Source organism: Carcharodon carcharias, chromosome 1, assembly GCF_017639515.1.
Source record: "Carcharodon carcharias isolate sCarCar2 chromosome 1, sCarCar2.pri, whole genome shotgun sequence".
NCBI classification, from domain to species: domain Eukaryota; kingdom Metazoa; phylum Chordata; class Chondrichthyes; order Lamniformes; family Lamnidae; genus Carcharodon; species Carcharodon carcharias.
Genome location: NC_054467.1, coordinates 251918730 through 251934848, shown reverse-complemented (window position 1 = coordinate 251934848; position 16119 = coordinate 251918730). Strand labels below are relative to the sequence as shown.

The following is a 16119-nucleotide window of genomic DNA, read 5'->3' as shown; positions in this document are numbered from 1 at the left end:
GAGCCAACCTTAGATCAAAGCGCTCCCTGCGACCCCTCTTATTTGTTTGTGTGCGGGATTCCATCTTTTGGGTGAGTGGGGGGATAAGGGAGGGAAACAGAAGCTGCAAACATAAGCGCTACGCTTATTCATTATATAATCACCCTGGAAGTTTTTGGAATCGTGTTTCAGCCTGAGAACTAGGGTCACCGTGAAGCTTCAGAAGATTGGCAAAGCTGAAGAGAGATGAGCAATAAGCTTTTCTCACCTCTCTTATTGACACAATAACTGTTGGTGTTCATCTGAACTTTGCTGTCTTGTTGCTCCTTGACTCCAAGTGCTTCAACCCACAAACGCTTGCTTCTGACTTTGCTGAGACTGACACTTACTATTCTCTCTGATGCTAATTCAGGCACCAGTCTCGACTCACGGGTAGCGCTCGTCTAAGTCACAAGATCATATATTCCTCCATTCCAGACACTTAAAAATAATCCAGGCCAACAGTCAAGTGCAGTACTGCAGGAGTGCTACGTTGTCAGGGGTTCTGTTTTTCAAATAAGGTGTTAAGCTAAGGTTTGGTCTGCCTTCTCAGACATAAAAGACTCCACAGCACTATTCAAAGAGAGGGGAGGTCTCCTGTTGTCCTGGTATCCCTCAGCCAACAGCTAAAAACAAGCGCATGAGTCAATTATTTCATTGCTGCTGCTTTGGGACCTTGCTGTATGCAAATTAGCTGTCATGTTTCTAACATTACAACAGCAACTACTCTTCAAAAGTAATTATTTGGTTGTAAAGTGCTTTGGGCCGTCCTGAGGTCAGAATCTCAACACTACCGAACTCCCCATCTCCCTGCTTCTTCACTTCCTCCCACATTCAACACCAAAGCTTACACAAGAACATGAGCCCAAAAGGAGACAAAAGGCCATAAGGAATTAATTGGGCTCCCGCCAGGTTATTCTACAATATATTTGTCACATTCTATACAACCTGCGTGTTTCTTAACTTAAGACAATTAAGTTCCCTGCCTTCCCCTAAAAGAAAATAAAAAGTAAACAATCCTAATATACATATTACCACTTGGCATTACTTAAATGATTATTTGATTCACTTTTGCACATTCGCAGTCTCCTACTGTTTCCAATTTGGTGGTGCTCTCTTGGTTGCCTCCTGGTTGTTCTCCCACCTTCCATAAATTTCAACTCATCCGAAACTCTGCTGCCAGCTCAGAGTCACTTTTCTCCATTGAAGGGATGTAAGTTAGAACAAGCAGTTAAAACATACTTTCCAACTACCTCCATATCAAAAGAAAAATAAAGGATTTGCATTCATATAGTGTCTTTTGCAACCTCAGGACATCCCAAAATGTTTTGCAGCCAATTAATTATTATTGAAGCATCGTCACTATGCTGCTGCAGAAAACGTGACAGTCAGTCATTTTGTGCCCAACACAGCTCCATAGACAGTTATGTGATAATCATCAAAGAGTCTGTTTTACTAAGTTGCAGGATAAATAAAATCAGGCAGGACACAGGGGAAAAACTCTTGCACTTTTTCAAAATAGTGCTAAAGAACCATAGAACACTACAGCACAGAAAACAGGCCCCACTCGAGACATTATTCACATTGACACTACATTGCAGTACTGAGGGAGTGCATTACTGACGGAGATTCTGTCTTTCAGGTGAGATGTTAAACACAAGTTCCTGCTGCCTTTTCAGATGACCATAAAAGATCCCATGGCATTGAGTACAGGAGTTGGGATGTTATGGTGAGGTTGTATAAGACATTGGTGAGGCCAACTTTGGAGTATTGTGTGCAGTTCTGGTCGCCTAACTACAGGAAGGATATCAGTAAGATTGAGAGAGTGCAGAGAAGATTTACTAGGATGTTGCCGGGTCTGTGCCGAAATATTATTCTGCTAATCCCATTGACCTGCACCCAGTCCGTAACCCTCCAGACCTCTCCCATCCATGTATCTATCCAATTTATTCTTAAAGCTTAAGAGTGAGCCTGCATTTACCACATCAGATGGCAGCTCGTTCCACACTCTCAACACTCTGAGCGAAGAAGTTCCCTCTAAACCTTTCCCTTTTCACTCTAAAGCCATGTCCTCTCGTGTTTATCTCTCCTAATCTAAGTGGAAAGAGCCTACTCGCATTTACTCTGTCTATACCCCTCATAATTTTGTAAACTTCTATCAAATCTCCCCTCATCCTTCTACGCTCCAAGGAATAAAGTCCTAACCTGTTTAATCTTTCCCTGTAACTCAACTCCTGAAGACCCAGCAGCATCCTAGTAAATCTTCTCTGCACTCTCTCAATCTTACTGATATCCTTCCTGTAGTTAGACGACCAAAACTGCACACAATACTCCAAAGTTGGCCTCACCAATGTCTTATACAACCTCACCATAACATCCCAACTCCTGTACTCAATGCCATGGGATCTTTTATGGTCATCTGAAAAGGCAGCAGGAACTTGTGTTTAACATCTCACCTGAAAGACAGAAACAAGAGTTTTTCCCCTGTGCCCTGCCTGATTTTATTTATCCTGCAACTTAGTAAAACAGACTATTTGATGATTATCACATAACTGTCTATGGAGCTGTGTTGGGCACAAAATGACTGTCACGTTTTCTGCAGCAGCATAGTGACGATTCTTCAATAATACTTAATTGGCTGCAAAACATTTTGGGATGTCCTGAGGTTGCAAAAGACACTATATGAATGCTAAATGAATACATTTTCAGGATGGCTGCATGATGTGAAGGGAAAGGAGCCGGGGGTGGGGTTGGACCTAATTAGGTACTTGTAATGGCTTCTAGAATATGCACCAATGTAAATGATATGCTATCAAGTCACCAAAAACAGGAAAACATAGAAATCAGATGGAGGAACATTGCAGAGTTCCTCGGGATCCTCTCGCTGACCAAAGTTTGAAAGCCTTTGTTCTTTTTTGGTTATGTCTCTTGGACACACTTCAGGACTTTTGGCTGAAGTAAAGGAGCTATATGAAATATAGGTTGTTCCTTAAGTGTGTTTAGGGAGAAAAACAGGATTTGCATATTTAGCCAGTCATTTTATTTATAACTTTAACTGTAAGGAAACAACTAATTTGATATCATTGGGCTTAACATGACTCTAAGCTTCCTGCCCAGGGAATTTAACCTATGACGAAGTCTAAAACAGTTAAAATAATCAGGCGAAGGAAGGGAAAGGAGAGAGAAAAGCAAGTTTTTGCGAATTTCTAAGTGACTTGACTGAAAAAATTCAAACAAATCTGAGCAGATGCGACCTAGACCAATTCAGATCCCTTGAAATGGCTTTACAGAAAATTCCTGATGTCACACACACCTTCAGATCTCCTGTCAGACATGCAACAGGTGGTTTCAGAGTCATACTGCACAACCTAGTGGCAGCATGGTGCAAAACAGTGTACTGAAAATCAGAGTCATGTTAAGCCCAATGATATCAAATTAGTTGTTTCCTTACAGTTAAAGTTATAAATAAAATGACTGGCTAAATATGCAAATCCTGTTTTTCTCCCTAAACACACTTAAGGAACAACCTATATTTCATATAGCTCCTTTACTTCAGCCAAAAGTCCTGAAGTGTGTCCAAGAGACATAACCAAAAAAGAACAAAGGCTTTCAAACTTTGGTCAGCGAGAGGATCCCGAGGAACTCTGCAATGTTCCTCCATCTGATTTCTATATTTTCCTGTTTTTGGTGACTTGATAGCATATCAATTACATTGGTGCATATTCTAGAAGCCATTACAAGTACCTAATTAGGTCCAACCCCACCCCCGGCTCCTTTCCCTTAGCCTGGAAAACTTAGTCAGAGTCATTATTACACATGCAGAAGAGGGCCATTTGGCCCATCAAATCCATGCAGCTCCCTGTAGAGCAATCCAGTCAGTCCCAAGTCCCCATTCTATCCCAGCAGTCCTGGAAGCTTATTTCCAAGATTCCTGATCACAGAATCTCTCAGTGCAGAAGAGGCCCTTCAGCCCATCGAGTCTGCACTGACACGTGAGAAACACCAGACCTACCTAGCTAACCCCATTTACCAGCACTTTACCCAGTCTTGAATGTTATGACGTGCCAAGTGCTCATCCAGGTACTTTTTAAAGGATGTGAGGTAACTTGCCTCCACCACCCTCCCAGGCAGCGCATTCCAGACCGTCACCACCCTCTGGGTAAAAAAGTTTTTCCTCACATCCCACCTCAACCTCCTGCCCCTCACCTTGAACTTATGTCCCCTTATGACTGACCCTTCAACTAAGGGGAACAGCTGCTCCCTATCCACCCTGTCCATTCCCCTCATAATCTTGTACACCGTGATCAGGTCGCCCCCTCAGTATTCTCTGCTCCAACGAAAATAACCCAAGTCTATCCAACCTCTCTTCATAACTTAAATGTTTCATCCCAGGCTACATCCTGGTGAATCTCCTCTGCAACCCCTTCAGTGCAATCACATCCTTCCTATAATGTGGCAACCAGAACTGCGCACAATACTCCAGCTGGTGGCCTCACCAAGGTTCTATATAACTCCAACATGACCTCCCTACTTTCGTAATCTATGCCTCGTTTGAAAAAGGCAAGTGTCCCGTATGCCTTTTTCACCACCCTACTAACATGCTCCTCTGCCTTCAGAGATCTATGGACACACACGCCAAGGTCCCTTTGTTCCAACCAATTTCCTTTTGAAATCATTGACTGTATCTATTCCCTTATTGACAGCAAATTCCAGGTCATTAAAAAAACTCTTCCTCACATTTCCCCTGCGCTTCTTGCCCAAAACCTTAAATCTGTGTCCCATGGTACTTGCATTATCAGCTGACGGGAATAGTTATTTTTTGTCTACCTTACATAAACTTGTGGTGAAATATATACTGTTTAAGAGGGGTGGGACAGGTGAAGCTGGATAGAAGGCCAGTGATAGGTGGAGGCAAAGGAGAGATTGTGAAGGATGTCATGTACAGCAAGTAAAATATTACATCTTTTACAATCTCTCCTTTGCCTCCACCTATCACTGGCCTTCTATCCAGCTTCACATACCCCTTCCCCCTTAAACAGTATATACTTCACCACATTTTTACTTCCCTTTAGTTCTGAAGAGTCATACAGACTCGAAACATTAACTCTGTCTTTCTCTCCACAGATGCTGTCAGATCTGCTGAGTTTTACCAGCAATTTTTGTTTTTGCTACGTTTCCTACATGTGCCTGAATTTCAAAAGCACTTCACTGGCTAAGCCTCCTGAGCTCATGAAAGGCACTATATAAATGCATTTTTTTTTACATTTGTGCACACATGCATAAAGCAGTGGACAACCTGGAGTAAGGGTAAAGTGCCTTTGCCTCTGGTGCACTGGAGGGGAGAGGGGGATAAGCAATGAGCAGAAATGAGGTGCTTTCCAAACTGGGAGAACAAACCAGGCAAGTTGATCTACAATCTAGACTCCTAGAGACTGTAAGCTCAAAAACATCAAATGGCCCTGCCAGCGACACTCATATCCCTGAACCAATAAAAAGGGAAGAAGGCTAGTGGCTCAGTTTTTCATACTCCATGGTAACAGCAAGTAAAATAATATAAATGAAATTACCAAGAGTGACAAAGTAATAGATTCTAATAGTGTGGTAGCAGGGTCTAAGAGAAAGAGTATAATAAACTGTCACAATTTCATGATGGATGGGGTGCCCATGTTGAATATTAAAAATCTTCTGAAAATCATACAGCACAAGGTATTTAATAAAATAATTTTCATTGAGAAAACAGAAAAAAAGCAGGTCCAACAAAACTGCATTTTCTATATCTCTCTCCTTCCACCTCTTTAGGAACCTCTCACAAAGTCGTCTCTAACACTTCAACAGTCTGACTTGGCAACATATTGCACAACTCCATTAGAGGTTGGTTGGAAAACATTTTCTCCGACTTCCCATCCTCCTCCTAATGGCATTTAAGAAAAAACTCATGCCTCCTTGTGTCTGGACTCTTCAACCACAGCAAACACAATTCGCCTGGATCAATTTTATCAAACCCCTTCATAATCTTGAGAAATTGTAAAAGACCTATAGGAGTTACACCGTTATTGGATTTAACCTTGTTTTGGGACTTTCTTTTGCACCAACTGGAAAAGATTGTGTCCTGTCATGTCAAAGGCTCCACACTCAAAATCAACTGTACTATCAAGCTGGACTGTAATCCTCAATCTTTTCTTCTCCCTCAGTCTTTTCTTCTCCCTCAGTCTTGTCCTTTGATGCACAAGGAAAAGGTAGGGGGGCAGCGTTAACTACTTTTCTTAAATAAACTACCCAAAGAGTGATTTTAACTCACTTTAACTGGCATTCTGACAGGAGTCTTTGTAACCTCATCTTCCTCGTCCTCATCATCATCATCATCATCATCATCGTCATCCTCTTCCTCATCCTCCTCTTCCCTAGAACACAACATATAAAATTCAAAAATTTTCAGTAAATAAATGCAGTGAACTGCATTTAGGAGCACTAGTACTGTTTAAATTGAACAGAAAATGCTGGAAAAACTCAAATCAGACAGCATCTGTGGGGAGAGAAACAGATGGACGAACATCCTCAGAACTGAAACATTATACTGTTTCTCTTTCTCCACAGAAGTTGCCTGAACCTGAGCATTTCCAGTTTTCATTTCAGATTTCCAGCAACTGCAGCATTTTTCATTTAAATTGCAAAACAAAAAGTAAGTTTGTTTTTAGCAAGTCTCAAGTAATTTCTCTAATGTTCCTTCTTACCATTTCAAAGTTGAAGACACAACCATCCAATCCTCTTGCTCTAACAGCAGGCAACCCCATGACATTCAAATCAAGATTCCTGGCACTGTCTCCTGACTCCAAATCATTCTCTTTCAAGTTGTCAAAACTGTGGAATTTTTCATCTCTTGCAGAAACTAACCTAGTAGATGTGACCCAATCACGGTTTCCTGATGTAGTGGTGTCCTTCACCTAGTTTACTCAATAACTATTAATAGTTTTCTCAATAACTACTGGCTGTTTAATAATTAAACACCACTCAAACATTAATTTGTATCCATCTCAAATAAAATCATGCCCTCAGTTTCCTTACTCCGTGCACTTTCCACTTTGACATATTAAAAATAATAACCAAAAGGAGCTACTTACAGGCTGAAATCTGACCTTGGGGCTCAGAAGGAATCCATAAATTGCCCATGTTTCTATCTTGCACAAAATATGAAGTTGGTCAAAGCCCTCTATTTAATTCAAACCTATTTCTTTGTCCTGAGAATTCAATGCATTCTAAATATAAACAGGTTGCTGGTCCAAGTCCTTTATGAGTTCTACATCTAGACCGGCTGGCCTTTGCCAATTTCATATGTTTGTATGTTCAGAACTAGAAAACATTCAACTAGATTCCGGCTCACAACACACCTGTGCATCTGCTCAATCTGGAAACAAATTTTTCTTTGGTCAGCTTTAGCATATCTGCTATCTGCTACTGAATGCTGCCCATGTGTGAACCAATGTAGTGGCCATCAACAGAACTCTGCAAGGCTACACACCACAAAACGGTTGTCTTTTTGACAATAAATGTACTCTAGGACAATATTATGTTAGCATTTGAACTTGCTTGCTCTGAAAGGAGCCACATTAGTTCAGTTTGTCTATTTAGGCAAGGAAGGATGAAGGGACGAACTTACTCATCTTCATCATCGTCGTCATCATCATCTTCGTCTTCATCATCTGCGTCTTCATCTTCATCATCATCTTCTTCATTTTTACCTTTATCATTCATTGCCTTATCTTTTGTTGACTCCTCTAACTTTGCCTTTTTCTACAAACACAAAAGAGAAGACAGCCAGAGCTGACAGCAGCTTCAAGAATGGAAAAATGTATTAAATGGAAGGAGTCTGTGCTTTGGGGAGGGTGGGTGAGAAAGAATGAGAAAGTTAGGGTCAGCAGCAGCTTCAGTAACTGAGAATTAATTATATAATAATTATATCTTATATGATAGGCTGAAAAGAGTGGGGCTCTTTTCTCTCCAAAAGATTGAAAGGTCACCTCATAGAAGTCTTTAATATTATGAAGGGGTTCGACAGGATAGACAGATAAAATGTTGCCACTTCTTAAAAAAATTCTTTCATGGTTTGTAGCCGTCACTGGCTAGACCAGCATTTTTATTGCCCAACCCTATTTGCCTTCGAGAAAGTGGTGGTGAACCACCTTCTTGAACCGCTGTAGCCCATGTGTTGTAGGTTGTTAGGAATGGAGTTCCAGAATTTTGACCCAGCGAAGTGAAGGAACAGTGATATGGTTCCAAGTCAGGATAGTGTGTAGTTTGGAGGGGAACTTGCAGGTGGTAGTGTTGTGCTTCCTCCCACCTGTTAGGAAATCGAGATAGCTTAAGTAAGTTACATTGATATTTGTGGGTGTCAGGAATGAGCTTTAGCTGCAATGTTTAAGATTGATTTGGAAGCTGTTTGAAGTCAGTTGAGTTTTTGAAGACAGCTGCTAAGCAGAAGCAACCTAGAAGGGGGATATAGCCAGTCCCAAGCTAAAGTTGGTTGGAAGTAGCTGCCAGAGACAGACTGGAGCAATAGGGATAAATAGCCAGTCCCAATCTAAAGAAGAAAGCTCCCAAATCCAGGAGAGTGGAACAAGAGAAAGTCCCAAGGCCACCTTCTAGTCAAAAGAAGGGCAGGAACCTGGAAAAGGTCCTAAGTGAAGTTAAGAGTGAGGGGCAGAGAAAAGCTCCAAGCTGCAGGAAGCAGAGTCAAAGTGATATTAAGGCTTGTGAGATGTCAGAAGGTCCAAAAAGGTAACTAAAGGTCTGTGTAACTCTTTGCTATGGGCATGTGCAGCAGTGATGTACTGTTGACAGCTGAGTCAGTGAGGCAGAGTGCATGGAAGAAAGTTTGAATGCATGTGGTGATCCAGGGAGAGGAACATCAGAAAGAGAGCTCGAAACCTTGGAGGCGAACTCCTGTGAACGGGGTCTGAGAGAAAGTTTGGGAGAAGATTCCAAGGCGAGTTCTTGGAAAGTAGAGATTGGAAACCCTCGTGTGAAAGACAGACTTCAGCGAGACTGGTTGGCTCACTGTGTAACAAATGTCTGGGGGCGGGGGGAGAGCTGAAGTGAGATCCAGAGTATTTGTCTGGGGTGCCATCTGTCACTTGGTTTCAGTTTCCATGGAGAGGGACGCAGTTGGTGGCTAGGGAACAGAGTTTGCCGTGGGAACTAAAAACAAAGCCTTCTGAGTATTTTGCTGGAGTGAATTTTTGTTCTCCAGTGCTGGGTGGGCAGGTTGAAAGAGATGGTGGTTAAATAAAGCTGAATGTTGAGCTTGCATGTAGACACCGGTGCTTTGATTTCAGATGATGCCAAGGGGAAGCATGTATTTGAGGAATTTTTTTTTAAATTCGTTCATGGGGTGTGGCCATTGCTGGCTAGGCCAGCATTTATTGCCAATCCCTAACTGCCCTGTTCAGAGGCCATTCAAGAGTAAACCACATTGCTGAGAGTCTGGAGTCACATGTAGGCCAGACCAGGTAAGGGCAGCAGGTCTGCTTCCCTATAGGACATTAGTGAACCAGGTGGGATTTTACAACAATCGGCAATGGTTCCATGGTCATGATCAAACTTTTAATTCCAGGTTTTTATCGAATTAAAATTTCACCATGTCATGGTGGAATTCGAACCCAGGTCCCCAGAGAATTACCCTGGGTCTTCTGGAATACTAGTCCAGAAACAATGCCACAATGCCACCACCTCCCCCAATACTAGGGGGCCGTGGATAGATCCCTGGCGGCAACCAGAGGTAATGTTTCAGAAGTGGGAAGAGAAGCTACTGCAGGTGATTCTCTGGCTACCATTAGAGAGATGGTACTGGAACTAAGCGTCCAGTCCCAGCCAGTTGGACAACACAAAGATGTTGGAGGGTGGTATAGTCAACGTGGAGAACACGTTGAGAAGGACGAGGAGGGACAACATACCTTTGTCACAGTCACATAGGGTTCCATTTGTGACTTTAAGAGTAATTCCGGTACTGTGGCAGGATCGAAAACTTGATTGCAGGGGTTCAAACATCAACCTCCGGGAAAGATGGAAATGGGTTTGGGAGGCTTCAACTTGTTAAAGGACTTTGGAGAGGAAAGTGAGATTGGAAACGGGGCTGGTAGTTTACAAAGAAGAAGGAGTCAAGGTTTGATTTTTTTTTTTGACCACAAGAGGGACAACAAGGTTTGAAGGAGGGGAACAGTGCGTGAAAAGAGAACCAATACCGGCATCAGTTAATGTGAGAGCCAGGAAGAGAAGTTTGGTTGTCAGCAACTTAGTGGGAACAGGCAGTGAGTCTCATGGAGAAGAGGAGCTCGGAAAGGACATGAGGTGAGCTAGAAGAAAAACTAGAGCGCGATACAAGTTTAGGATGGATGGGAGTTCACATACAGAGCATAAACAACTACACAGACATGTTGAGGGAAATGGCATGCATCTGTGCTACATAATTCACTGTAATTCTATGTAATAAGAAGGGATGGCTGCACTGACAGCAAATAGAAAGGCAACTGTAAATGATTTCTCGAATTATACCATAAGACCATAAGACATAGGAGAAGAGGTATGCCATTTCAGCCCATTGAGTCTGCACTGCCATTCAATGAGATCATGGCTGATCTGATAATCCTCAATCCCACTTTCCTGCCTTTTCCTCATTACCCTTGATTCCCTTACTAATGCCTGAGAGTTGCAATGCTGTACTCATCACCCATCCCTAATTGCCCAGATAAGATGACAGTGGTCATCACACAATGGCATTAGGTAAGTATTTACAAGATATTGACTGAGCTACATTCAAGGGATAGTGATTTATTATGATGTGAGACTTGGGGTGGGATTTGAAGGTGATGCTATTCCCATGATTTTGCTTCTTTCATCTTTCCTCAATTGTACGAATCACAGGGCATGGTGACTTGCTGCAGTATAACCTGTGCATTGTACATACTGGAGCCACAGTGTGCCAATATTGGAGAGAAGAATAGCGAGTCCAATGGCAGGGCCACCAATCAAGCACAGATATAAAGATATCAGCAAAGAGCCAGAGTAGTAGTAGATCTTATTTTAAAGCAGCAATCTGTTACGATCTGGAATGTACTGCCTGAAAGGCTAGTGGAAGCAGCTTCAATAGTAATTTTCAAAAGGGAATTGGATAAATACTTGAAGCAAAAGTAATTACAAGGCTACGGGGAAAGAGCAGGGGAATGAAACTAATCAGGCAACTCTTTCCAAAGCCAGCACAGATACAATGAGTTATGTGGCATCCTCCAGCACTGTATAACTACATTTAAAAACACCCATAAAACATCCTGCAATTTAACCAAAAACCAATTCCACTGCTCATCCCACATAGGAAATAGCCTCTCAAAACAACACAATACTATGGTTCATATCCAATGTTCCATGTCCAAATACAGAGAGACCTGGACAATATCCAGGCTTGGGCTTACAAGTGGAAAGTAACATTCACAGCTCACAAGTGCCAGGCAATGACCATCTCCAACAAGGAAGAACCTAACCTCTGTTCAATGGCATTACCATCACTGAATCCCCCACTATCAACATCCTGGAGGTTACTACTGACCAAAAACTGAACTGGACTAGCCATATAAATACTGTGTCTACAAGAGCAAGTCAAAGGATAGGAATCCTGTAGTGAGTAACTCACCACCTGACTCCACAAAATCTGTCCACAACCTACAAGGCACAAGTCAGAAGTGTGATGGAATACTCCTCACTTGCCTGATGAGTGCAGACCCAACAACATTCAAGAAGCTTGACACCATCCAGGACAAAGCAGCCTGCTCGATTGGCACCCCGTCCACAAACATTCACACCCTCCACCACCAATGCACAGTCGCTGCAGTGTGTATCATCTACAAGATGCACTGCAGGAGCTCACGAAGCCTCCTTAGGCAGCACCTTCCAAACCATGATCACTACCATCTAGAAGGACAAAGGCAGCAGACACATGGGAACATTACCACTGGAAGTTCCCCTCAAAACCACTCACCATCCTGAATTGGAAATATATTGCTGTTCCTTCACTGTCGCTAGGTCAAAATCCTGGAACTCCCTCCCTAACAGTACCATGGGTGTAGCTACAAGCTTCAAGGCAGCAGTTCACTACCACCTTCTCAATGGAAATTAGGGATGGGCAATAAACTGCTGGCCTAGCCAGCGATGCCCATATCCCATGAATGAATAAAAGCAAGTCTTGGCATTGCATTTATAAATTATTGGAAAGATCAGATCTTGCCCCCAGAGATTTGAAGTGAACATTTATCATTGCGTCAGAGTGAGGATCCAGACATATTTCTAAATTCTCTCCTGCTCCATACCTTTGCAGGGTGCAATGCAGTGGGAGACGATGCAAGCTTAACAGGTTGCTTCTTCAGGGGAGATTTCACCCGATGATTGTCTTCAGATTCGGACTCGGAATCAGAGTCAGAGTCAGGCACACCTGTAAAAATTTCAAAAAAAGCATTTATAAAAAGGTTGAGATCTACGCAATACTATATCATTCAAAAGACATCCGCACTATATTGAAATCAAGTTATAAGGGTGATACCACAAGTTAGAAGTTACATCAGCAAGGAGAATTTACCAGGAGGAAAAAAAGATGGTTGAGGGTTAAGCTGACTGAAGTCAGTAAAATTACGAAGGGATTTACATGGTAGCCATAGAAAAAGAAGTTTCCACTTATGGTGGACTAGGAGTCCTAAAAAGAAAATCACTAATAAATCCAATAAGGAACTCAAGAGAAATTTCTTTACCCCAAATGGTGAACACGTTACTCAAGGTGAACAATATTGCTGCATTTAAAGGGGTGTTAGATTAAGTAAGGAGGACGAAAGAGTAGAAGGGTATACTAATAGGAGTAGATAAAATAGGAGGAGGCTCATGGGGAGCACAAACACCAGTTTAGAGCTGATGGACCAGAATGCCTGTTTCTGTGCTGTAAATTCTAAGTGAAACTCTTGCTTTATTCCTTCCTGGAACTTCAAGAACATGGAGCTCCTGTCAATGTTCCGCTCTCCCTACAATCTATCACTGGTAATATTTCATTATTTTTAAAATATCTGTTTTTTCTTCTATATTCAACAAAGGTTTGCCCTGCTATTCAGGAGTAGTTTTTATAAATTTAATCAGGTGGAGGAAGGGAACTGGATAAAAGTCTTTTCATCAGGGGCTATTACACAAGTATCTGGTTGATAGAGACAGAGGTCCTGGATGCAGAGCTCCTCCTGAGTAATCTAGCGTAAAATGACAATGATTACAGCACAAATAAAGACCATTCAGCCAACTTCCCTGCCCTGGCTCTCTTCATGGGCAATTTAATAATTCCTCCTTCCCACCTTTTCCCTGTAGCCCTGAAATTTTTCACTCTTCAGACAATTATCCAATTCTCCTTTGAAAGCCACAATTGAATCTGCTTCCACCACACTCTCGGACATTGCACTACAGATCCTAATCACTTGTCGTGTAAAACAGCTTTTTCTCTTGACACCACTGCTTCTTTTGCCAAACCCTTTAAATCAATGTCCTTTGGTTTGCAACCCTTTCACCAACAGGAACAGTTTCTCCCTAACCACCCTCTTCAGGCAACTCCCGATTTTGAATGCCACTATCAAATCTTCTCTCAACCTTCTCTTCTCTAAGAAGAACAGCCCCAGCTTCTCAAATCTATTCATGTAGCTCAAGTTCCTCATCCCTGGAAGCATAATGAATACTTTCAGCACCCTCTCTAATGTTCTTAAATCGTTCGTAAAATGTGGTGCCCAGAACTGGACGCTATATTCCAATTCAGGCCGAACTAGTGTTTATACAAGTTCATCGTAACTTCCTGCTTTTGCATTCTATGCCCCTATTTTATAAAACCCAGGATCCTGTATGCTTTATTAACCACATTCACAATCTGCTCTGCAACCTTCAATTGTTTGTGCACATAACCCTGGGTCCATCTACTCCTGCAACCCCTTCAGAATTGTACCCCTTATTTTATATTGCTCCTCCGCTTTCTTACCAAAATGTATCACTTCACACTTCTCTACATGAAATTTCAACTGCCGCTTGTCCACCCATTCCACCAGCCTAGGTTCCCTTGAACCTTAAACACCATCCTCCACACAGTTCACAATGCTTCCAAGTTTCACGTCATCTGCAAATTTTGCAAGTGTGCTCTGTATACCCAAGTCCAAGTCGTCAATTTATATCAATTAAATCAGGGGTCCTAACACCAACTCGGAAGAACCGCAGTTATAAATATTCCTGCAGTCTGAAAAACACTTTCACCACTAACCCATTTCCTATCACTCAGTCAATTTTGTATCCATACTGCTACTGTCCCTTTTATTCTGAGCTCTAACTTTTCTCACAAGCCTGTTAATGTAGCGCTTTATCGAATCCCTTTTGCAAGTCTATGTATACTACATCAAGCGCAGTCTCAGTACTGGTGACAATGAAACTCTGATTGTCATTTAAAAAAAAACCCATCTGGTTCACTAATGTCCTTTAGGGAAGGAAATCTACCATCCTTACCTGACCTGGTTGACATGTGGCTCCAGACTCTCAACAATGTGGTTGCCTTTTAAATACTATCAGTTCAAGGGCAATGGTTAACAAATGCTGGCCTTGCTAGAGACACCCGATTCCATGAAATTAACAAAAAAAAAATCACCCAACCTCCTTGTGGCCCTTATACAAACTGGAGTTAGGTTACCTGCTTAACCTCTTTGTCAAGATGATCTCCAACATCAAAGCTGCAGTGACAAGAGATTAAAGTGGAGCAGCTCATTCTCTATAAAATCATGAATTATCAGCTATCAAAAGTATATCTATGGGCAGCAATATCAGCTACAAATCTGTAACAGTAACAGAGTGAGGAGTGCTGACAACACCAAGATATAAAAGTGAAACTCAATTTGTCTTTATCACAAGGTTAAAGTCATTGAAATACTTTACAAAGTGTTTACTGTTTTCATTATATTTCCTGATGGACAGTGCAGAGCATGATGGAAATACAGCCTCGTGAAGGCGAGCACTTTTCTTTTTAAAGGACTGCTGCATCCTGTATATTAAAAATCTGCTTTAATGCAGTTAACAGGAAGTAAGGATAAATGGATGAGCAGGAAGCACAAAAAATACCTGAGAACAAGACCGCTGTTGGATGGGTATTTTAACGTCAATACACAGAATTTATTAATAAAGTGCAATGAACACCGCCACATTCATGAATGAAGGCCAGCGTAATAGACAAGGGAATATAGGAGCCAGGTATACTGAGGCATACCAACATACTCCTTAATAGCGCTGTATCTGCAAAAAGATGAAGAGGTTGAAGTCATTCATAAGTTAAATCAATTAGCTATAAAAATGCAACTTGTCAAACATCACTATTTTTAATTTAGAGCAACTTAAAATGAAAAGAACCAATTGCCTTTCATAGCTTACTTTAAAATAACAGAAGGTCATTAAGAAAATTAGATTCAGACTCGATAGCAGGGCAAGCAGAAGTAGACCAAAGGCACAGTTGAAGAAACAGATTTTAAAAAGGCTTTGAAAGGCAGGAGAAATTCAAATGAAGGTTGTACCACAGAAGAAGGTAAGTCAGCCCATCGACTCCATGCCCGCTCTACATACGAGCAATTTAGCTCGTCTCACTCTTTTCATTCATTTGCAGGATGTGGGTGACACTGAAAGATCCAAGGTTGTCCAGACCCCTCACTGGGGAAAACTCTCCGCTGGTTGGAGTCATACCTGGCACAAAGGAAGATGGGTGTGGTTGTTGGAGGTCAATCATCTCAATCCCAGGACATCACTACAGGAGTTCCTCAGGATAGTGTTCTCAGCCCAGCCGTCTTCAATTGCATCATCAATGACCTATCCCCATCATAAACTCAGGGGTGGGGATGTTCACTGATGATTGCACAATGTCCAGCACCATTCATGACTCCTCAGATATTGAACCAGTCTGTGTCCATATGCAGCAGAAACTAGACAACATTCAGGCTTGGGCTGATAAGTGGCAAGTAACCTAGCACACAGGTACCATCTCTAACAAGAGGGAATCTAACCATCGCCCCATGACAT

At 41.9% G+C, this 16119-nt stretch overlaps 1 protein-coding gene across 3 annotated transcripts in view; it reads right to left on the bottom strand.

Annotated features, from left to right (window-relative positions):
* The window catches only part of LOC121282066 (nucleophosmin-like), a 92683-nt gene that overhangs the window by 44687 nt on the left and 31877 nt on the right, over positions 1–16119 (bottom strand). For 2 of the 3 annotated variants that reach the window (XM_041195477.1, XM_041195497.1), the window contains exons 5-8: positions 12369–12490; positions 7673–7806; positions 6317–6419; positions 4457–4459 (exon numbers count right to left, since the gene is read on the bottom strand). In XM_041195477.1, coding sequence (XP_041051411.1) covers positions 4457–4459; positions 6317–6419; positions 7673–7806; positions 12369–12490 — 362 coding nt within the window. The remainder of the gene's footprint in view (positions 1–4456; positions 4460–6316; positions 6420–7672; positions 7807–12368; positions 12491–16119) is intronic. The other variant, XM_041195487.1, reaches the window with a different exon arrangement.